At 44.7% G+C, this 22,213-nt stretch overlaps 2 protein-coding genes across 7 annotated transcripts in view; one reads left to right on the top strand and one right to left on the bottom strand.

Moving 5' to 3' along the window:
- The first annotated feature begins 614 nt into the window (after positions 1 to 614).
- On the top strand, positions 615 to 8,726 carry LOC146380323 (protein shisa-2-like). The gene is made up of 2 exons (XM_084939318.1): positions 615 to 1,686; positions 6,238 to 8,726. The coding sequence occupies exons 1-2, from the start codon at positions 1,383 to 1,385 to the stop codon at positions 6,804 to 6,806; spliced, it is 873 nt and encodes a 290-aa protein (XP_084795444.1). The 5' UTR covers positions 615 to 1,382; the 3' UTR covers positions 6,807 to 8,726.
- A 455-nt stretch (positions 8,727 to 9,181) lies between these two features.
- Positions 9,182 to 22,213, bottom strand: part of atp8a2 (ATPase phospholipid transporting 8A2) — a 48,975-nt gene continuing 35,943 nt past the window's right edge. For all 6 annotated transcript variants that reach the window (XM_084939310.1, XM_084939308.1, XM_084939309.1 and 3 more), the window contains 10 exons: positions 21,081 to 21,155; positions 20,583 to 20,705; positions 20,022 to 20,100; positions 19,886 to 19,947; positions 19,362 to 19,418; positions 17,823 to 17,930; positions 16,071 to 16,159; positions 15,788 to 15,892; positions 11,897 to 11,988; positions 9,182 to 10,679 (listed from right to left, as the gene is read on the bottom strand). In XM_084939310.1, coding sequence (XP_084795436.1) covers positions 10,585 to 10,679; positions 11,897 to 11,988; positions 15,788 to 15,892; positions 16,071 to 16,159; positions 17,823 to 17,930; positions 19,362 to 19,418; positions 19,886 to 19,947; positions 20,022 to 20,100; positions 20,583 to 20,705; positions 21,081 to 21,155 — 885 coding nt within the window. In that variant the 3' untranslated portion in view covers positions 9,182 to 10,584. The remainder of the gene's footprint in view (positions 10,680 to 11,896; positions 11,989 to 15,787; positions 15,893 to 16,070; positions 16,160 to 17,822; positions 17,931 to 19,361; positions 19,419 to 19,885; positions 19,948 to 20,021; positions 20,101 to 20,582; positions 20,706 to 21,080; positions 21,156 to 22,213) is intronic.

The raw sequence follows: 22,213 nt of genomic DNA, 5'->3' as shown, positions 1-22,213 counted from the left end.
AGAACATCCCCGCTCTTCAAATGTTATTTAAATTAACCTCCAGAGAGAAAAAAAAAAACTTATGGGAACTTTCACTAGTTGTTGCTAACTTTCCCAAATAACCGCCATACAAAAAATAAAAACTTTGCATTAATATCTGGAATCACCACTAGATGGCAATGTCACTATTTAAATGTCTGCTGGTGTTGGCACAGACATATCCAACTGTCAAATGTTTCATCTGCTCTTAACCAGAGAGGAACTGATAGGGTTTATTTATTTATTTTTATATCGCACAAGGCTCAGACTGAACTGGTTTAGGTTGCACTGTGGGGTAAGTTCACTCAAAAAATTAACGCTGTAGGATGGCCTGACAATTGCGACAAACCAACAACAATATTTAACTGGACACATGGTGTCTTTCCTTCAAGGTAGTAGCATTTTAATAGTAGTTTATAGTATAATAATAATAACAACAAATTCAAATAGTCTATCTGTATACCTGGAAATCGGTATAACATATGAATAATGTATTTTAAGCCAAACTGCAGTTTTTTTTTTCACTGAGAAAAATCCCTCTGACCTCAAGTTAAAAATTTGAGATCCAATCTGGACGACTGTTGGCAAAAAAGACGGTCGGATGATATATCTTCTTATTTTACTTTTTTAAAAATATCAACTAAATTGCAGCATTTTGACCAGTGGTATGTAGTTTGTTGGTATTCCCTGTATATTTACTCTGGTTGTTACAGTGAGGTGTGGATTTGCATCTGACTTTTTACACGCCCATCTCACTCTGACACAGGGTGGGTTAGACTCTGTGGGCTTCAGTTCAAGACTGACACAGATTTGGTTGACTGACTTCTGACACTCAACAATGCAGGCCAAGCCACAAAAGTTTGAAACGTTATCTTTACGCACGGGGCTGGCTGTGAGAGGACTCGAGGCTGACAGCAGCTGCGCGCCCATGGATCAGGCTACAAGTGTTAGTTTCTCTGGATCCCCGAGGAAAGTCATTTGAAGAGTTCAGCCTCGCTGCAGTGCCAAAGGAAATCCATTAGTTTCTCTACACTGGATTTACCAGACCTCCGAGGGTTTGCAACTGGAATATCAGTCAAACTTCTAAATTCATATATTTTCTGACTTTTTTTTTAGTAGTAGTATCCATTTGGTTTTTGTGCATCTCCTGAATAACCGGAGTCACTTTTGGAGAATTACGCACGCGATTTCTCTAACAAATGACAGCCTCTAAGTGGTTTGTGGCTCCTGCATTGCATCCCTCCTGCTCCCTTCATCGGACCGACCCAGCGTATCACCCCCCTCACCAGCTTAGACGCGGGGAGTAAAAGCCTCTCAGTCTCTTCCAGTGCGCCAGCGTGCGGCCGCGGGCCACCTGGCCGAGAATGTGGGGAGGAGGTTTCCCGATGTCTGTCACCGCGATTGTGACTCTGCTGTTGGTCATTATTGACGTGAAAGCGAGCGGGGAGTTTTGCCACGGCTGGCGGGACTCCCAGGGTGTCTGGAAAGAGGGCTTTCAGTGCCCGGAGAAGATAGACGGGGTGGACGCGATAATCTGCTGCGGGAAATGCGAGCTGCGCTACTGCTGCTCCAGCACGGATGCGCGACTTGATCAGGGGAGCTGCGATAACGACCGACAGTCACCGGAGCCCGGGACAAACAACAAGGAGAACAAGGACTCCGGTGCAGGTACAAGCCCATAACTTGCACTCACTCTCGCTTCTGATAATCCCACTAATATTATGAGTAGTACTGAAAGAAGAGCGCTTAAACATGTGAAGAGCAAAGCGCAAACAGAATAAAAACTAAATGTTTGGGGGGGGGGGTCTTTAAGTTAAACTCTTGTATAGGAAGTTTCATAGTTAAATCCCCTGTGTTCTGTAGACTTACGTGTGATTCATGTGAGAGAGACACTGAGATAACGTCGGTGCACTAAAACTGCCTGACCTGTTGCTTCAGTGGGGAGAGTGCAGTCTTTGTTCACTTCAGAATTTACAGTCTCAGTAAAACCTTTTTGATTTTATTCATTCCATATAAATCTTACCATACTGTATCCCATAAGCCAACCTCATACACACCCCACTGCTTATGTACAGGATGCCTTGAATTTGATATTGTAAATATCATTTAATATGACCTGCTGGGAGCTTTGGTTTCCTCTCATAAACCCAGCAGACTCACAGTATCTCCCTGTTAAAAGCTGCATCTGCTGCCTGGCAAGCGACAGCTGCACGGACACAGCAGACTCCTCCAAAAAACCGGTTAACTGCCCTCACAAATGGCAAACTGTGCCGTGTTTGTTCTTTAACAGTGCAAGAGAGGGGCCGGGCTCAGATCACGCCGTCCCCACGGGGATCAGGTTTGGACTTGACCGGATCTTGGACAGTGTAGCTCACGAAGGGTGCTGACAGCTCTGTTCATTAAAAAGAAGAAAAAACACACGCAATTTGCGTTATTTCCTCTCAGCAGGCTCGTGGAGTCTCTTTCTGTTGGCCAAGCTGCTACTGTAATCTAACCACTCCATGTCTCTGTGGTATCTGTGGGCTTTGAGGCCCTCACACTCAGGTCATGCTTCAAACTAGAAGCTCACATATAAGAGGCATCATTGCCAAAACCAGAGGCAAAGTATGACCCACATTTTCCAACTTTTACCGTGGATTGGGTGACAGACCTCTCCCCCTCTGGCCCCTCATTCATCACTGTTTACATTCCCATAAGTTAATCTACTGTAAAGTCTCTTGAAAGTGCACCATATCACGAAAGAAACATACTGAACATGAGAGAAAAGTGCAATACATGTTTCCTCAGAGGATACCCTGCCCTCTCCAGCTACAATCTGTCATTTGCTAATACTGTCACAGCTTATCACTACAGGAAGCAATATATACATTTCATCCATAGGCCTCCAGCCAAAATTACTTAAAGGAAAACCTTTTTTTCTTACAAAAAGAAGAAGTGTTTTTATTCATCCACAGCCCAGTTCACTTTGTGCATTTTACACATTTTTCATGTGCGTGCAGCCTATTCATCATCTCAAAGAGATACACATAGTGCAGTGTTGGGGGAATAACATGCAGGAAATTATTAATGTGCTGAACATGAAGGAACATATGGTATTTGGGAACAGGAGAAAGCCCGTGGGATAGGCTGAAGGAGGGGTCCAATCAGCCAGCCAGCCACGAAGAATCTGCCCAAAACAAGAGCTTAGCAGAGGGGGCTGCCACAGCTCGACTACAGCAACAGGTGTGGACGAATGACAGGGAACAATAGGAGGATGGGGGACAACTGCCATGTGCACAAAAAAATGCCTCAAAAGAAAGAAGTAAAGAATAAAGTTAGTTTTTGGTTTTTTTTTTCAAATTTATGTGAGTACTAGGTGGGGTTTAGTGCTCAGTGTCCACATGAAGTGGCTTAAAATTAAAAGTGTTTCAGCAGGAAATACTTGTTAATATTACAAACAGTAAGGAGGCTCTGTGGATCCTCTATCAAATGTTAGTTAGTAACTGGTGAATTCTTAGCTTTTTTATTTAACCTCCTAAGACCCGAACTCTTCCATGGCATGCATTTTTAATTTCTCTTTGATATTTGGGCTGATTGGGACCTGATGAATGTAAAAACAAAGAATTGCCAGATTTCTTTTTACCTGATTTTTGTTTCTGACAAAAATGAGATGCACATATGAGGATATTTGTTTAAAATTTTAATTGAACAGTGGCAGTATAATGGCCTCGTAAGTGGATATCAGGCCCTTGTAGAGCGAAATTTGGTACTTTGGTCAAGACAACACAAAATGTGATGTCCACATATGTGTTTGCCAGGTCCTAGGAGGTTAAAGCTGCACTTCACTTTATCTGTTGCTTTGGATATCTGTAAAGACAATCACACACAGCCTCTGCTGCACTTTGTGTCAACTGGTATGCTAAGAAGCTAAAGTAACATTAGTTAACTCTATACCTGATAAAAATCACCATGTGGCCATGTCAGCATCTCGAAATCAGCCTTTAGCTCAACGCTCAAAGCACAGCTGTGCCTCTGCACCGACTGACTGAGCTGCAAGCATGGAAACATGCTCTCAGTCTTGTTTCTTCTTTTCCACTCCATTAATCATCTCTTGACCTTCCAGATTTATCTTGTGACCCCCTTCAGGGGGTAACGACCCCTATGATAGGACCCAAAGGCCTAAACTCCCTGACTCTACAGATTCAGTTTCAGCAGCTACAACAACCACAAGATTCAAACTGCTCCATTACCAGCGATGTAATAATGAAATATACAAAAAAGGCTTATATGGTAGCTGATTTTTTGATTGCTGTGTACAGTAAAGAGCTTATTTACTACTGTGCATTAACTTTTTAGGACCTTTATTCACTCCATTAATGATTTACCGTACAGTGTTTTGGAAAGTAGCTCTAATAGCAGTGAAGGGGTAAAGCAACACAAGGAGAAAGTCCTTGAAATGACTGCTCCTCATTAGCATTGCATAAAAAGGGAGTGGAGGTAGAGATGTTGAGGTGGAGGCCATATAAGTACAGGAAAGATGGCACAGAGAGGCTCCCTGGTACATTTCTGCTCTTGTAACTTATACTGTAAATGTTCCTTTTACAACCTGTTTACTGTGAGGTGTGCAGCTGTGTGGTGCAGAAGCCTCTTAAGTTAACACCACTTCTTGTCGAAAGGAAATGGGTCAAGGTCCTGGTTTGTTTCATGTTGGCGTGCCTCTGCCTCTGTTCTTGTTACCAAGACCTTGCTGCCTCTGCCCATGAGTGATCTCCTGCTCTTAACAGCTTCCATGCAGTAATCCTTTTAATACCTTGCCACGTTTGATGAGCATTTTGGAAAAAAAAATCAAAGTCCCATGGATGCATTTCAAAGAGCTCACAGACAAAAGGAAACTAGAGCCAGTTTGCCACCTCTCTCCCTCTCTTTCTCTCTCTCTCCGGCATACAGTTACACCTCGTAATACACGGGCACATTCAAAGTGGAAAATAACTACACCCAGTGGGAACAATAAAACACAACTAATCACTTGTAATGTAACATGGTCGTTATTGTGCTTTGAAAGGTGTTTGTGGTAGTGAGCATGGGAATGAGCGACTGAGGGAAACACCTCATCGGCGGTGACCTCATCTTGAATGTCGCCCTGTTTCAGCCTTCAGTGCTTTACCGAAAACGAAGAGTCAGGAAAAACTGTTCCTACTGTTGATCGCGCTTTAGGCTTGTTTTTGGAGCTTTTCCTGCTCACTTCACAAAATTTACAGACTGACACTGAGTTCTTCTCGCATAATAACGTGCCAAAGCTTCTACCTGCTCACACAGACATCTCCTATTTGACCCAGCAATTTATAGTCTGATTGGTGGAACTGTGAGAGTTACACAAATACGTAGTTGTTGAGAGTATGATTTGCTGCGTTAAGCAGAAACAAAGAAAAGGTCAGTGAGAAGGAGCTGGTTTATTCCTCTGATTTAAAGAGCTGAATAACCTCCCATTCAGCTACATTAAATCAGTCCACTTTAATACCTTTCTTTAAGCAGATGCCAAGTACTGTACTTCAACTTGAGTAACTTATTTTCAGAGGATTAGTAATAAAAAAAAAAATAGGGGTAAGAGGAAAAAAATGAGAGAGCGAGAAAAGGGTCACAAATGTTGGCTGGCAGTGAGGCTTAAGAATGTCACCAGTACAAATGCACACAGGTCTGTGGGGTTGAAGAGGCCGGGGACACAGTGGGGTGTGCAGGATTAAAACAGATCAAAACAAAGTTAATAACTGCTAATGAGACTCTGGGACTCCCTGGGGACTCAAATCCAGTGTACCTTCTATTTTTCTGCTCCAGTCCTTTGTTTCACTGTCTCATTCAATCACCACTCACATGAAGGAGCCCCTGTGCAGATAAGCAAGACATGTGAGCATGCAAGGCAGCACAGCTTAACAGGCAATAGTATTTTTTCACTAATCGCATGTTTTACAGCTGTTTTACATCTGCTCCGATGGCCGCCCCTCCCTGAGCCTGGTTCTGCCGGAGGTTTCTTCCTGTTAAAAGGGAGTTTTTCCTTCCCACTGTTGCCAAAGTGCTTGCTCATAGGGGGTCATATGATTGTTGGGTTTTTCTCTGTATGTATTATTGTAGGGTCTACCTTACAATATAAAGTGACAAATGGTGTGATTTGGTGCTGTAGAAATAAAAATGAATTGGATTAATGTCAGTTTAATGGCAATGTCTCTTCTTCTTTTCTCTCTGTAGTTCCCATCTACGTGCCATTCCTCATCGTGGGCTCAGTGTTCGTGGCTTTCATCGTGGTGGGCTCTGTGGTCGCTGTGTGCTGCTGCCGGTGTCTCCGACCCAAGCAGGAACTGTCCTCTGGAGGCACGACAGGAAGTGGGGCCGGCGGTGGTGGGCGCCTCCTGGAAACCATCCCTATGATGGCGAGCACCTCCAGGGGTTCCTCATCCCGCCAGTCCAGCACAGCCACCTCATCCAGCTCGTCCGCTCCAGCCGCTGTCCCCCGCACTGCCCCTCCTCCAGTCATGCGGGCTCAGGCCTCCTGCTGCCTGCCCCCTGATGCCAGCGTCTTTGTCAACATGCCCACCAACTTCTCCGTACTCAACTGTCAGCAGGCCACCCAAATCATGCCTCACCAGGGACAGTTCCTGCATCCGCAGTACATCGGCTATGCCCACCCCATGTCCTCTACCGCAGCCTACTTGGACCCCACTCAGGGGGGCTACAGACCCCTCCAGTCACCCTGCCCTCCTCCCACTGCTGGCTCCAGTGTCACCAGTGATCAGAAACACCCTCCAGTGACAGTGTGACAAGGGCCCAACCAGCAGACCACTCTACCACTTTATTTTCAAAGATTAACTTGTGAAGTTTAACCTGTGAGGGCTGCGGCAGACAGACCTTTGGGCACACTGCCAGAGTGGGGGGGTTAAAAAAAAAAAAAAAAAAAAAAGAAGTCAGGGAGTCAGACTCACATGAAGGACTCATAAAGCTGTTCCTGGTAGCTGGACCTGCCCTGTAACTGTGTGTGGTTTGTGTCTGTTTTGTATGAAAGGTGGAACGAGCTAGGCTCAGCCTGCGATGCGTAAGGCAGATGCATAAATATCCTCTGACTGGATGCAAAGACAAAGACAAAACTGCATCTCGGAGGGTTGTGCAGCCCTGATGAGTAATAATGCACAGTTCACTGCAGCCCAGAGATCAAGTAAAGGCTGCATGTGTTTGTGTTTGCATGGATGTGTGTGAGAAAAAGATTTGCAGGCTTATATGTACAGGAATGAGCGATGACTGGATGATTTATAGCAGCGGACTGTATGAAAAATGGACATTCAAGCAAAAACAATATATGACCACATGCTGTGTTTATGCCATGTGCACATCTGTGCTTGTGAATGATTGTGAGTGGTTTATATAATACAGTATATTTTTGTTTGCGCTGAAAGTACGAGGAAAGAAAGCATGTGGATAGATATTTGTACTGTTCGTGTGCGAGTCCGAGAGAGTGTGAAGTGTGGAGGGATGCGGTGTCCTTGTGAGTAACTGTGAGTGTAACTGTGTGTAATGGGAAATGCAGGTGGTGTGATGTGAAAGGCAGTCGCGATCTCCTTGTAGGCCATTTAAAATCTAATGAAGTGAGCACAGGACACAGACTGTGACGCTCCACCCTACTATCCAACCCCCCCGCCTGCCACCCAGAAAGCAAAAAAAAAAGAAACAAAGAAATACAAAACCCCCAGAAACACATTCAGAAATCCCCCCAAAATTAGATCTATTCACAAGGCAGGCCGTTAATGTTCCTTGGACGTGTGAGTGTGCGACAGAGAAGTGAGAGGAAGTTCTCTGAGCATTACAGTTAATTATATAGCAAAAAACACCCCCCCCAAAAAAAACCCAAAAATGCCAGCTGCCACCTTCACTTCTCTCCCGCGAGGTGTGTGTGTGTGTACTTCACACCACCACAGTTCAGTGCATTAGCACGGGCAGCTCCGGGGCAGCTCTGAGTCATTATTTTCCACTTAGGAAGGGCAAGGAAGTGGCCGCTTTGGTTGTTAATCTGTAAAAATAAGCAAAAGTTGCTGAATTTTCTGCCGCTCTGTGTAGCGGTGTAAAGCTGTGCCACTGTAACCGAGGAACGTGCAGCTCGAGGAATGTGCTGCTCCACCGAGCGTGCAGCCCGACATGTCCTTTAGTACCGAAACTGGTTTGCTTGCGCACCTCATCTGTACTCCAAGCACAATGTCTGTAAGATTCATTGGGGAACTTATGTGACGTGTGGGGGGGGGAATAATAGTAAGAGAGTGTGTGAAATTGTGGAATTATTTTAGATCGAATGCATTTGCTCCACCTGAAATACAGTGATTTAATGCAGGAGAGACACTTTTTCATATGAAACTGAAAAAATAAACATATTTTAAAACTGAAAATAGGCTTGCTGTGAGTTTTCTAATAACCAGGAAGGTGAGTGATACTCAAAGCACAGACGCACATTTGGAAACAAAGCCCTGGTTAACAAAAACAAATATGACTGGTCGACTGGGTTGTTTTAATCTCCTTAAAACACTCACGCACTTAAACTACTAGAAACACATTCACAGACTGGTCTACCTCCCACAGAGGACGTCACCCGACACACACACATGCACACACACACACAGGAGAAATAATAAACCACAACAATGGACAGTTTAAGAATATGATGATGTGAAAGTGCAGTTTTGGCAAGCTCCTCCAGAAACTCAGCTACAGTAATGTGGAAAGCATATCGTCCCGTTGGAGAGTCACTGGGGAGGAGTTGAAAAGCATAAAGCAGCACCCCGATGGATTCTCCATACTGTAGCAGCTGTAGTTTTTCGGGCTGGGCCACATCCAGGAAGGTGGGCGGGAAAGGGATCTCCAGTTGGGGAGGGTGGTGGTGGTGAATTAATCGGCTAATGGTCTGTCTACAGTCACTCCCTTGGGATTAAAGAAGGAGCGTGGGAGAGGTTTGATTTGGCCAATTTATAAAATGCTAAGCTTTTAATGTTCGCATTGACATTTTCTATATTTTCTTTTCCTTTCCATCCTCTGTGTGAAATGTAAACCAAGACTCCTCCAGCTTCCCGGGAGCTACAGTTGGACTCAAAAACCCCTCGCTTTGATTGCAAGAGCACACAACGCGCAGCCAAAACACAAAGACATTTAGTCAGGCCATGGATTGATTAGATTTAATGATTAGGACAACCCCTCTCGCCCATCCCCTTTCAGTTTTGCATTCCTGAACCAGAGTGTCCTCAACACAGAGCTCACAGACAATGGACTCTACATTCAGACAAACCCCAAAGCTAGAAAAAAAATAAAACAACAACACATGATCCATGCGAGCGTCTCAATCAAATCCCTTCTGGTTGGGTGCCTTTTAGGGCAACTTCAAGTAAAATACTCCCGCTAAGACATGATTTCACATATGAGTACAAAAGAAACAGGCATTAATGAAAAGAGAAAAAAAATAGAAACAAATACACATTGATGTTTGCTTTAATTTAAAAAAGAGAGAGAGACAGAGAGAAAGAAACAGTCCAGTAAAGAGTGGAAATGCAACAGAAATAAAAGAGGAAGCGCTAATGCCAGTCATGCTGCCTCCACGTCAGCTGACGGTGGTAGACGGGCGGCGTCTGGAGTCACGGGAGAGGTCAGAAAATAAAACAAAATGGATTTCTTTAAACTTGTGAAAAGGAGGAGAGGGACACGGAGGCTGCAAAGCGGCTATGAGATGGAGAGATAAGGAAGGAATGAAGGGAGAGCTAAAGCAAGAGGAGGTCTCAGTGGGGTAGGAGGGGCTGTGGCAGGGTTGTGGTCCGGTTTGGTGAGCGTTCTGCCTCAGTGGCATCTCTATGGTGTTTGGCAGTGAGGCTCGATGCTGAGATGTTACGAGAGAGAGAGAGGGGGCCTGTAGCTGGGGGTGCAGGGCTCTGGCGGGTCCTCGGTATATGCTTCCCACCCTCTAATTTTAAGGAATTCTTCGCGCCTGTATGCGTGTGAGCGAGCGAGCGAGTGCGACTTTATTTTGACGTCCCCTTCCACATCGGCGCGTGATGACAGACGGGAAATGAGAGGGAACCGTGGATGCGAACGCACATGGATCGACACACGCATGCACACGAACACGGGAGCGCCAATGCGTGCAGACACACATGCACAGGCAGATAGAGACGCACTGGAACGCGCACACACACACACGCTTGCACGCACACACGTAGGCATAAAGCAAACTCAGTCTGAGGGATATACAGATATGAGTAGCAGTCTCTGAGTTTGACTTGTCACGTCTGTGCATGGATATGATTGCTCATGCCTGTGCAGCCTTTGTGAGTTATAACAATGGTTAGTCCGTATATCCGGCCTGGTCCCTTCTCCCGAGTCAGTCCTCCAAGCGCCAGCGACGGCCTCCATGCCTGACCATGACTTCCGTCCCCGGCAAGGGGTCAGGTCACTGTCCAGTAAGGCCACAGCAGGGGTCGGTCACCCGGCGTGAGGGTGTCACTTAAGTCTATCTCCGCTGTCACCTTGACAAATTCTTGCTTCAGTGAGCCAAAGCTTTGATCCGGGATGGGGCTAGAGGCTGGGGCGCTGGCGGGTGGTGTCATAAGAGCGCACTACCTGGGATTGAGACACCACACCATGCTCCTCCTGAGAGAAGGCATAGCCATCTGCAGAGAGACAGAGGAGGAGAAGTCTTACTTGTTAAGCCTGAGTGCTGAGTGACAACAAAACTGTGAACACAGAGATGACACAGTGAGACTGTTGGCTTCTATCAGTCTTATGGCTCAGTCACATAAACTCCTTGCAACTGGGAAAAATTGAGATTTTTTTCCTATGTGATTTTTTTTTTTTGCATTTAAAAACAACCTCAAGTAGTGCTGGTGATAAACTGGTAGCCCAGAGGCTGAGCATGCATCACCCTCAACCTCTGGGCTACCACTTTTGATTGCAGTGCAAATACGTATGTTACATAGCACTTTTCTACTCTGCTGGAGCACTCACGGTGCTTTATACAACATTCATTCAGCCATTTACACAAGCACTGTGATCTTCTATTCAAACTCCAATAAACACATCAGAGAGCAACTCGGTTCAGTATCTTTGGCATGCAAACAGGAGCAACCAAGGACCAAACATCCAACCTTTGAATTAGTGAATGATCTGCTCTAACTGCTGAGCTGCACTGATCATACGGGAAACCTGTCTTCAAACAATTGCAGACCAACTCAGACTGACCACGATCTAATTTGCCATCTAATTAATAAACAGACACAGGTTGCCAACACGTTGCAATCAATCGCTGTTTGCACTGATAAGCACAACTCGTTTGCAACAGGGAACTTAGCTGTTTGTTTTCTGGTTATTTGCCTATATAAATGCATATAAAAGTAGCTGAGGGGTTATGGCACTTAGGCATCCTGCAGCAACTCTGTCACTATTTTTGGAGGAATTTCTGCTTTATATCTATGAGGTTCTTGCTGGTACTTAATCTTGTGAGTACTTAATCGTTAAGCCGTTACAAAGCCTTACTTGCCAAGGATTTGCAACAGATTTGCAATTTTTGCTCTTTATCACAGTTAATTGCTGGATTATCGCAAACAGGTTGCACATAATTGCCACCTTGATCCCAATCAACAGTAAACTGATAGCAGACTGACTCTGTCTTCCTGGTGTTTTATCACAATTTTGACGCACTGAAGTTGCTTTGAAGACAGCAGCTGGTTGTTTTGTCTTTGAATCATTTCAAAAGTCAACAAGATCACAAATCAGTTGCGCACAGTCGCAATAACTTTGGCCTCCAGCCACCGTTCGCCTTACTGTGACTGGAGCATTAAAGCAAGACTTGGTTTACATGATAGCATCTCTTATTGGAAAGAGCACTCACGTGACACAGTCTGCTGCACAGAGTTTGAGCGTCCTACACTTGAAGGTGTTTTCCTAAAGACTCTTGTCAGCAGATGGGCCCGTTCGTTTAGACTGCAAGATAAAAAGAAGGAAAGGTAAGGAAGAACATTTACTCCAAAGCATCACAACATAATCACTATAATAACACATAATTATACAAATGAGAGAATCTCTGCTACTCCCACAACTACATAACACCCTTACTAACAACCAGTCTACAGACTTTCAGGATCTTTGCCTCTAATTTTTCTATGACTGTGATTTTTAATCTTAGCTGCTCTTCAGTAAAACACTGCAGCATTACAGAAAAGCAAAGCACTTGTTTAGGGTGTAACACAGAAACACACAGATCAATAAGTAAACAAAATCTCAGCAGATTTAGGTCCAGAAAGTTTGTTAGAGGTGGATTAGACAGCGACTGCTTTTCACATTCACTTTAACAGTAAGTCATAAACTGCCTGCAGGGTAACAGGACATCCACAGTAAACTGTTCCTCATCCCCACTCCACTCTCCTCTCCTCTCCCCCCCATTCCAAGAAGAAGACTGGACCCTCTGTTCTGAGACCACACGCCGTCACGGCTCCTCTCCTCCGGTGACCAAAAATAACCAAGCCCATTCCAGATACTGCGCACTAACACACGCCGGCTCGAATGCATACATACACACATATATTCATACATTTGTCTCCCGTGTCATCGCCATTATTACAGCCAATAAAGTGCAGACATCGAATGTAAACGTAAGGGGCGCCTCGGGAAGTTAACTTCTGCCATATTTATTTGAAGGAATACGTTTTGTGCAGTTATCTGCCAGTGGAGCATTAAATTCACACACAAGGGTTTTCCCTGGCACTTAGAGTACACAGAGGTGATGATGATCAGTGGAGTAATTATGGAGTCGACCCAGCCTTCCCAAGGCTAACATTTGGAACAAGCGGTTAGGAAATTTTCATAACTGTCTAAGACCGCTGGGAATCTTTCACTGGTGTGAAAAAAAGAGAGCTCTCGAGCTTGCTCAAAGACTTTCTGTTATGTCTGTTAAAATAATGTCCGTTACAAGGATGACAGCACTGTGAGGTCGATAAAATTACTAAACAGTGGCTGGACAAATAAATGAACGGCTCGTGCATCAGTATGACTTAAGCTGTCCTCGCTCCTGCCGTGAAGTTTCTCTGTGGGTACTTTCTGATTCAAAAGGGCCCGAGGATGTACGCTATTTGAACTCTTCCCCCCGAGACACTCCCGTACTGTACCTTTCCACCTTTTCCCATGCCTACCCTCCCCAAAAACTACAAACACAGATGTGCTCTTTTCCATTTTGCTCCATTGCTTCTCAGCTCACCCTTACTTTCCTTCTCTTATTCTGAATGGAAAGCACTCAAGGATGTGTTCCTGCCTCCCGGCGTTTAAAAGCAGGGTCAGTCAAGGACGGAGCCCTGTTTAAGGGTCAAGAGGAGCAATGTGGTTTTACACTAACCCCCCCCCCCCTTAGACTTCTTCTGCTCACTTCAGGAAACAAGAAACACCTCTAATGTACTTTCTCTTGGTGAAACCTTTAACTCAACCTCCTCATAAAATGAGAAAACTGTGGAACTCACTGTAACACAGGGAGATAAGTATTCACACTTCTCATGTGAGTATACGTTATGCAAACTTAACTTCTAATTTAAGTTGTCAAATATGAAGTAAAAGTAGAATACTTGTGTTGTTCTTGGTATTGTTCTTTATCATCTAACACTGCACTGTATGTTATAAGCTTATAGTGAGTTTTTACAATAAAAGCTAGCAGCCACAGTATAGCCGTCAAATAATAAATATGGAGATATAGTCAGATGTGTCCTACAGAGATGTTTGGGGGCATTAAACTAAAGTAGCAAATTGGAAATTTCCTGAATCTCTTTGTGCCACAGCTAGTAAATCACTAAACGTCTACAAACTAGGTTTTCCAAAATACTTTGGATGCTGTATCAAATGTAATTATACAAACTATGTTTGATTTATTTCAAATTAATAAAAAAAACAACAACATACCATATCTTAGAACGGAGAAATATTGGGGTTTTTTTTGGACAAATATAAGGTTGTTTCTAAATTGTTTCCAGCATAACACTCCAACAAAGATGAGACAAGGGCAACATTAGACTGTTAAAGTTGTGGACTTGCTAAAAATAACACCTACAGCTAGGTGAACATCTCACAGCTGACTAGGGTTAATTGGACAGACACTGTTACATGGACAAAAGTACCGGGACACTTACACGAGCTGCCCATGCCATGAAGCTCCCAGCACACAGCTTTGGTGCTGATGTTAAAGTCAGAGGAGGTTTTTAGGGCAGTTATTGAGTCAGCAGAGCGTTGGCAACTTTTACGCACCTCAGGAGTCAGCAACCACGCTCTGTAACTTTCTGTAGTCTTGTAGTCTAACACTTGCACTTTGCAATAATACCACAGACATTTCTGGAAAAATTACTTCTTGGTTCAAAATCTCTGCACCTCAAGAATGGATGAAAGGGGCGTCGGAGGAAAAAGTTCAAGAAACCAATACAACAAACCTGCATGGTGAGGTGTTTGATTTTATCCAGCTAGACTGAAAACACCTAAATTTAAAGATTAAGAGGTTTGGCCCAATACTTCTGTCCATACAGGTAAGAATAAAGCTTCAAGTTGGGGATTGAAATCATGTGCAGTGCAAAAAAAACATTCATAATTTAGACAATCTAAGACTGGCAACCAAATCTAAATGGCTGAGATCTAAACGGCTAAGAGGCCGTCATTGGCCTCTTAGTCATTGGTGAGCACAGTTTGTCACTACATCCACACATGCAACCCCCCCTCACCCATAAAACACAAATAAACATGATTAAATTGAGTGACGTTGAAAGCTGTCATTGAGTTTGCCCAATCAAAACCTTAAATTCTTTTTGGAAGTCATGGACCTCAACATTCACGTTGGTATTAAGGTGCATTAGGCACATGGATTAGGTAACTTAGTAGCTTAGCCCCCAGTGATGCTGGATGACGTGTGCAACATTTGAAGCAATATATGCTGTCAGGTGATGGAAAACTGTTCATGTTGAAACTTTTAGAAATCATTTTGTTGGCATCAAATTCAAAAATATTTAAATGTGTCTGTTTCGATGTTATTTTTACAGTTTCCAGTGAAATACAGACTTTAAATGATTTTCAACTCCCTGCTTTTTGTTCGTTCATTTACATTTTAACCAGCATCCCAGTGATTTTGGAAAAGGGGTCGTGTACTGAATCTATAATTTGTACAATTTCCCTCAAAATTAGCCAAAGATCTTTATTCTAATGCAATACTGAGCACAACACTAAGTCACAGTCTTTGAAGCTACAGACAAACGTTAAACACACCAGATCAGTACAGCAGTTTAAATTGGTCCACCTATGAAGAAAAAGAACGATTGCATTTAAAGAAATAAGGAGAGAAAAAAAAAGTGAGAACAATACAACATTAAAAGATACAAAGAGAGGGAGATGTGAACTTGGTTAATGGAAAACAAGCAGGAGTCACTCCAAAGCAGCTTGCAATGGGGCACACAGGTCATTTGAGGTCACAGGTCACACAGTGGGACAGTGCAAACCCAGAAACTACCTCTGTGAGCAGTTCTGGCTCTACGGGACCTCAGCCTTGGCCTCAGCCCTGTGGACGTTGCCACAGGGGGGACAGAAATAGTTTATTTTCACACATAAAAAATATAATAAAGATACTAGCAGGCCGTTATTAAAACTGCAGACATTTGGGACATGGTAGCACAGGGCAAATTAAATTTTTGAAAAATCTACTTGATGATAAAAAGATGTATATGTATGATGTGATATCCCAAGATGCTTTGTAGCGTTTCTATACCTGCGGCTGCTGGCATCTCTAAGGACAGCTGCGCCTGGGTCAACGGACCGCGCCTCCAGCTCCTGCACCTCCTCGAGAAGAGACTTCCTCACAGAGCGGCGTGCGCTGCACGGCAGAAAAAAAGCTCATCAGCCCCATGAAGGAAACTCTGAGCGTTTCACCTCGCAGACACGTGTAATTCATTGTAAGAAGTGCTCAGTACGGGTTATGTAAACGCTTCATTTAAGTTGAATAACGTCTGTATGGATTCCCCAAGTATTTATATTAAACGGATTCTACTTACGCCGTCCAAGCGAAGTCTTTGAGTAAACACGCAGCAGGCACCAAGACCAGGCCCAGCCAGAAGTGCCAGCACTGCATCACCTTGCCAGCCTGAGGTGACAACACACAGGGGCCATTTATTTCCACTCATATATGAATCCACGTTGAGCATTAAGTCATTTTTCTCAGCAGCGAGCACACGGGTGGAGGTGGAGGAGAGTGGGGAGGACGCATACGGTAACGGCTAAAGGAAATGTGACTCAAAAGTCATAAAGAGCATAAAGGGAGTTAGCCAAAGTTGAACATCTCGAACGTTAGGCAGAAATATTTAACAGCTTTCTCACCGCTTTTAACTACAACTCAAACAGCACGTTCACACAGCTTCTGTGATGTTAAGTGGCAGAGATGCTGGCGTCCCACCCCTCCACCCACTACCTGTCTATCCAATCCAGCCTCAGTGACCTTTGCCTCCCTTCTTACTCTGTCTCCCAGGATTAATCACGCATCTGACTACTGTCTCCATTTGTCAGCCTGTATGTCTCTCTGATACTTACTCCCACACAACTCTTACTCCTCTGATTCCCTCCAATCTCACTCTTTCACAGCTTCCTTTCAATATTAGTGACTGCATCGTTTGTTGCCTGTCCTCACTCGTTTTGGTAAATCCCTGCAGTTTCTCTCCGCTTCGGTTATCTCACTGCGCAAGCTTGTGTTTTGCTTTGCACGTCTTTGTCTCTAGGTGTCAAAATCGCATGCACCGTGTCCTCTTTAGCTTCGAATACTTTATTGCCCGTATCACATGTTTCCCGCGTCTTGTTTTTGCATTTGTAAGGACGATTTGGGTTCCCACAGAAAGATGATAAACTGGGAAAATGAATCAGAGAGCAGCTGGAATCACAACCAAGGCACGGACGATCCAAATGGACTCACACATAATCAGCGTTTCTGTCTGTGACAAATGCCTCCACACAAAGACTCACAGTATATCACATAATCTCTGTGGACGGCGAGGATGCAGGCATGAAAACATGAATTTCTCTGCTTTGTTATATCCATAGAAACAGACTGTTGGTCTGAGCCGCTACATGGATCTGGACACACATGTCACACGTAGCTATTCTGAGCAGACGTACACAACTCTTTTTTTCATCCTGTGTCCCACATGGACAGATCGAAATATAGATAGAGCGAGCGAGGGAAATAAGAGAGGCAATAGTACAGTTGGGTGGGGGGGCTGTCTTTGACCATTCCCCAGTTAGGCTGAGCAGCTGCAGAGATATTTGACCGCATTCCTGATTTCTGACACAAATTGAATTAATGGGCTGCGGGGAGTTGAGAAGGCTCTATTCCCTTCCCCTGCCACTCAGCGGGGCACCTCATCTCACCCATGCCTTCATGCCCAGACTCTAAAATGAGTCTCTTAATTAAGGGGTCCCACACATCACATCACCCCCCACTGGACCCTCATCACCACCACCAGCAGCAGCAGCGGCAGCAGCCCACCCTGTTGAGTCAACACCTCCACAGAGGGCAGTAAAAGACTGGAGCTCGGGTGACACGCAGCAGGTGTGGGAAGCCAGGGGGGCTCCAGCAGTGTCGCCGTGGAACACCCAAGAGGTGAGTCTTTTAGGCGCCATGTAACAGCAACCAAAACGGAAGGGAGGGGCAGGTGATTTTGCAGAGAAGAGATGTAGTAGGAAGGGCCTTTTTCTAACCTCCACCATTGCACCTTGTTATAAAAATGAACGACGCGTGTTTATGGCGAGAGACTTGCCTGGCCCAGCATGTCAGGAGCAATAGGGATGGTGGGCCAGATGGCGGAGTAGACACCGAAGAAGACGATCCAGAGCACCATGCTTCCCCATACCGCCAGGTGGGAGAACTACAATAGAGAGACGGGGAGATAGAGAGAAGAAAGAAGGACGGCGAGAGGGAGTTAAGGAGAGATTAAGAGAGAGAAAAGAGAGACAGCATGAGGTCAAATGCTTTATATACAGCTCATCCCAATATAGACAACCTTCCCCTCCCTCCTTTCCCTGTGTGTGATCCACTGTAAGGGGACTCTGTGTGAATTCCAGTGGGACCCGGGCTTCATTACCGCCACACTGTTGTGCGGACAGCTGAATGGACAGAGGTGTCAGTCCCTTTCTGTCCATCCTGCCAGTCTATCCTTCCTCTCCAACCACAGGAAAACGAGAAAAAAAAGAAAGCAAACGATGTGGCTGTCATGGCTGGAGCTACTGTTATCCTAAACTCCATCTCCACTTTGGCTTATGTTATTTTAGAACTGAAAGTTGAAGCCACATGCTCAGCTTTCTCTATGTCTTTTTTCAGAATTTCCCCTCTTTAAGCCCACTTGTTTCTTTCCTTTGTTTTATGTCTATTTACTAAGGCAGAGTTCAGGAACAGTCTTTGGAGCAGTGCTCCAAGTTTTGCCTGTGTAGAATACTGTTGTGTAATGTCACGAGCTGCTGCATTTTCTTATGACAGCTGGGAGATTTTGACGATCAACAGCAGGATTATTTTTTTAAATCACGTTAACACGACTATTATCAGTCCCTTTCACCATCCTGCCTGTCAGTGACCTGTGAAGTAAATCAGTTAATGTCTCACGAATGGCAAGACCTTACTTTGTTTTGCATCATCACTGCCGTATTTCATTGGTATTCCAGCTAAGAATTGCTCGACAGCCACGCTTCCACTGAGACCGCTTCTGATGAGGCTTCAGTAGATGGATCAACTGAAAGGCATAATGCATCTTTCAGGTATGCGTCATGTATCAGATTTCTGATGAACTTTTTAATATCTGTACGCCTCACTATGCACGGCCTGAGCTCCATTTGTTGCTTACAAGCTGAACGTCTTCAAGCACATTTGGCTGTTCTTGCAGCTGCTCCGCAGTTAAGTATCTCTGCTTGAGTTGAATGCTTAGAAGTGATTTCTTTGTCAAGATCTGGCACTTTCCAGACCTTTTTTTTTTTTTTTTTTTTTTTTTTTTTAAACGGCTACATCTGAAAAACCGAGTAAAGGAAAAAGCTGCAGAGGAACTAGTTGGAAGAAAAGGTGCAAGCAACTGCAGTTTGAGAAACCTCAAACCTCCACCACAACATCAAGGTAGACCACATCTTCTGCCATGCTTTTCCTGACTATGAAGCATTTAGACCAGGTCGTATGGAAAACTTACACTGAAAGCCTCACAGAGTACCCCATCCCCCCACCCCACCCTACCCCAACCCTCCCCTTTATTTGTCAACACTGGAGTAAAATACAGCACATGTTGTGTGGTGTATTAAGAGTGTGTTAATGCTCCTACCCTGGTCCAAGCTGTGGTCTCCATTCCAGCTTTCAGACACACTGTAACGACCACATACTGCACGCACACACACACACGCACAGAGGAGCGAGTGGGCAAATAAAAAAAACAGAAACAGGATTAGTTGACTGGCGACTGTGGAGATAATAAACAATAATGTTATACAGTAAACTCAGCAATGTCTGTTAAAATACTCTGGAGTCCCACAATCCCTCGCAGTCCGCACACACACACACACACAACAAATAAACACCACCGACATCCACATGAGACTCCAAGGGAGTAAAATGATAGAGAGTGTGTGACGCAGAAGCGAGAAGAGAAAATAGACGGACGAATGTCAGGGGGAGACAGGCTGGCTAGACAGGACTAGATTGACTGGAGACTCATAAGGGCTCTGAGGGAGCAGCAACACTGTGGTGTGTACACAAACACTGTGCAGGTGACAAAAAAAAAACAAATCTGCGCCAAAAAGCAGAAATCAAAACAAAAGCAGACACGTATAAATCCAGTACGACACTTACTGTGTAGACCATGTTTCCTGCAAACAGGTAGTCGTTTCCCTGACCGTTACTGAAGGGAGAGTCTGCGGAGAGCATGCGAGTGTCAGCAAACCAAACTCATCGCTCGCAGAAGGATGATCTGGGCAGGCTTACTTACCGTGCTCTAACATTTTGAGTGGAAACCAAAAGAGAATAATTGAATGAATCAGTGCATTGATGCAGTGTCCCCAGAACACCTGAAAGAAGGAGAAGGACACAGAAAGAGAGGAGGTGGAGGTGGAGGTGGAGGAGAGGGACAGTGGAAAACAAGTCAGTGTAAATTAATGCCAAAACACATAAATGCTCCATCCCCCTAAACTTCTAAACACACAAAAACATACAAAAACAGCAATTCCTCACAAGAGCACACAACTCCCACTGTTCTAGTGCCATCAAAAGTGAGCTCGGGTACACACACACACACACACACACACACACACACAGAGTAGGTTAAGCTGCTGGTGCACCCTGTAAAATGAAAGACTTCCTTATTCTTGCATTATGAATCTCATTATGGTGTGCAATGGAAACATCCCAGACTCCATAGCCCCCCCCCCCCCCCCCCCCCTTGTTTACTTGCCAAAGTCCCAAACAAACAGCTGGCATCACTCATCGAATCCTGAAGCCAAAAGGACAGATCTAAATGTGCGTGTGTGTCTGCGAACATCTGCACACGTACTTTGGTGTTGAAGCCCTCGGCATTCTGGGTTATTCGGTAGAGCTGCGGGAAGCGGAGCATGTTCTGCTGGCTGCACGGCCGGTCAAATATCCCCAGAGTGAACGGAGGCAGAGCGGTAAATATCTGCAGCACACAGAGGTCACACATGCGCAGCCTTTAAAACGCTTAATGACAAATACAGTGCCTGCACATAATCTTTATTTATATCAGACTATGAGCATCAAAACGGCTTCACCTCTGCACACAACACCTGCTTTGTAAGTAAAAGTGCTCTGCGTTTCCCCTGAAGTAATTCGCAGTCACCAGAACACATGCAAACACTTTCAAACCAAATGCATGCAAGAAAGAGCTGTGAGGAGAAGACAAAGCAGAGTGCTACTCATACTGAGAGATAGAGTGAAAGATAACAATCGATATCCAGCAAGTGGAAAGTGTAACAGCGAAGGAGGGGGAGTGGGGTAATGGAAAATTGTCAGATAGTGAAGGGTGGATACTCACCACGTTGTAGAGGCCTATGCACCAGCGTTCAAAGAGGATCTGGCCAGAGAACCCGTTCACAAAGGCAAACCAGAGCTGGGACACAAAGAGAGGGATGAGAGGGGATGAGAGGAACAATAGTGAAGGGTAAAACTGCCTTAGGGAGGTCCTCACAGTGAAAGCAGCAGGGGGAAAATGACAAAATGAGGTAGTGGTGTTAGAAAAACGTCCTTTTTTAAGACTTAATTATTCAGATGGCAATAGTATGTTTTTATATGTATATAATAAAAATCCTTGTACAACAGTTAAACTTGCTTTGCCGCTAACAAGCATTAAAACCCCCTCTTAATGCCGGTTTTGTCTGGACCTCAAAATCAATTTCAGCTAATTCACCGAAACACTGTAACTGAATGCGCCTCGGGTAAACCCTCATTAGCTCTTTAATACACACACACACACACACACACACACACACACACACACACACACACACACACACACACACACACACACACCGACAGCAGACACAGGCAGATCTGTGGACAGATAAAGAAAATGTTTGGGGCCGCTGGTGGGAGTTGTGGCATTCCTGGGGCATACAGTGGAGAATACAGCCTAAGGGTGAGGCCTGATACACAAAAACCTCTCTCTTACACACACACACACACACACACACACACACACACACACACACACACGCACGCACGCATGTGCGCACCATCCCCCTATGCTGTCTCCACTAAGTGGACAGAGACAGTCTATAACCTTTGGCCTAAAGAGCTCTGCTGGAAGCCAGCTATGTGAGATAATTGTGGAAACACACAAACGCACACACAGAGTGGTGGTGTGAGCGGGACCGTGGGCTACATGAGGACCTGCACCTGCTGGCATCCTTAATGTCAGACAGAGGGGTAAGAGGGGTTGGAGCGAGCACAGCTGTCAAATACCCCTCATAGCAGCCCCTTCATCACTCACACGCAAACGCAGTCATGTTTCACTTCTGATGACAACAAACTGATTTAAGTTCATTTCCTTAAGACTTTTACTATAACAACAACTACACCTTTCAACTCTTAAACCAAGTCTTCATTGTGAAATTTAATGATTTATTAGGATTTTCTGTCCTCAAAAGGCTCTGTGGCCCCAGCTATGTG

Source organism: Perissodus microlepis, chromosome 9, assembly GCF_051167445.1.
Source record: "Perissodus microlepis isolate ML-2025 ecotype Zambia chromosome 9, ASM5116744v1, whole genome shotgun sequence".
Classification (NCBI taxonomy): Eukaryota; Metazoa; Chordata; class Actinopteri; order Cichliformes; family Cichlidae; genus Perissodus; species Perissodus microlepis.
This window is presented reverse-complemented; position numbering and strand designations above follow the sequence as displayed.

Excerpts from the sequence above, each read along its gene's own strand:
- LOC146380323 (XM_084939318.1), top strand. The coding sequence starts at position 1,383 with ATGTGGGGAGGAGGTTTCCCGATGTCTGTCACCGCGATTGTGACTCTG. Across the intron at positions 1,687-6,237 it reads GAACAAGGACTCCGGTGCAG|TTCCCATCTACGTGCCATTC; the intron begins GTACAAGCCCAT and ends TTCTCTCTGTAG.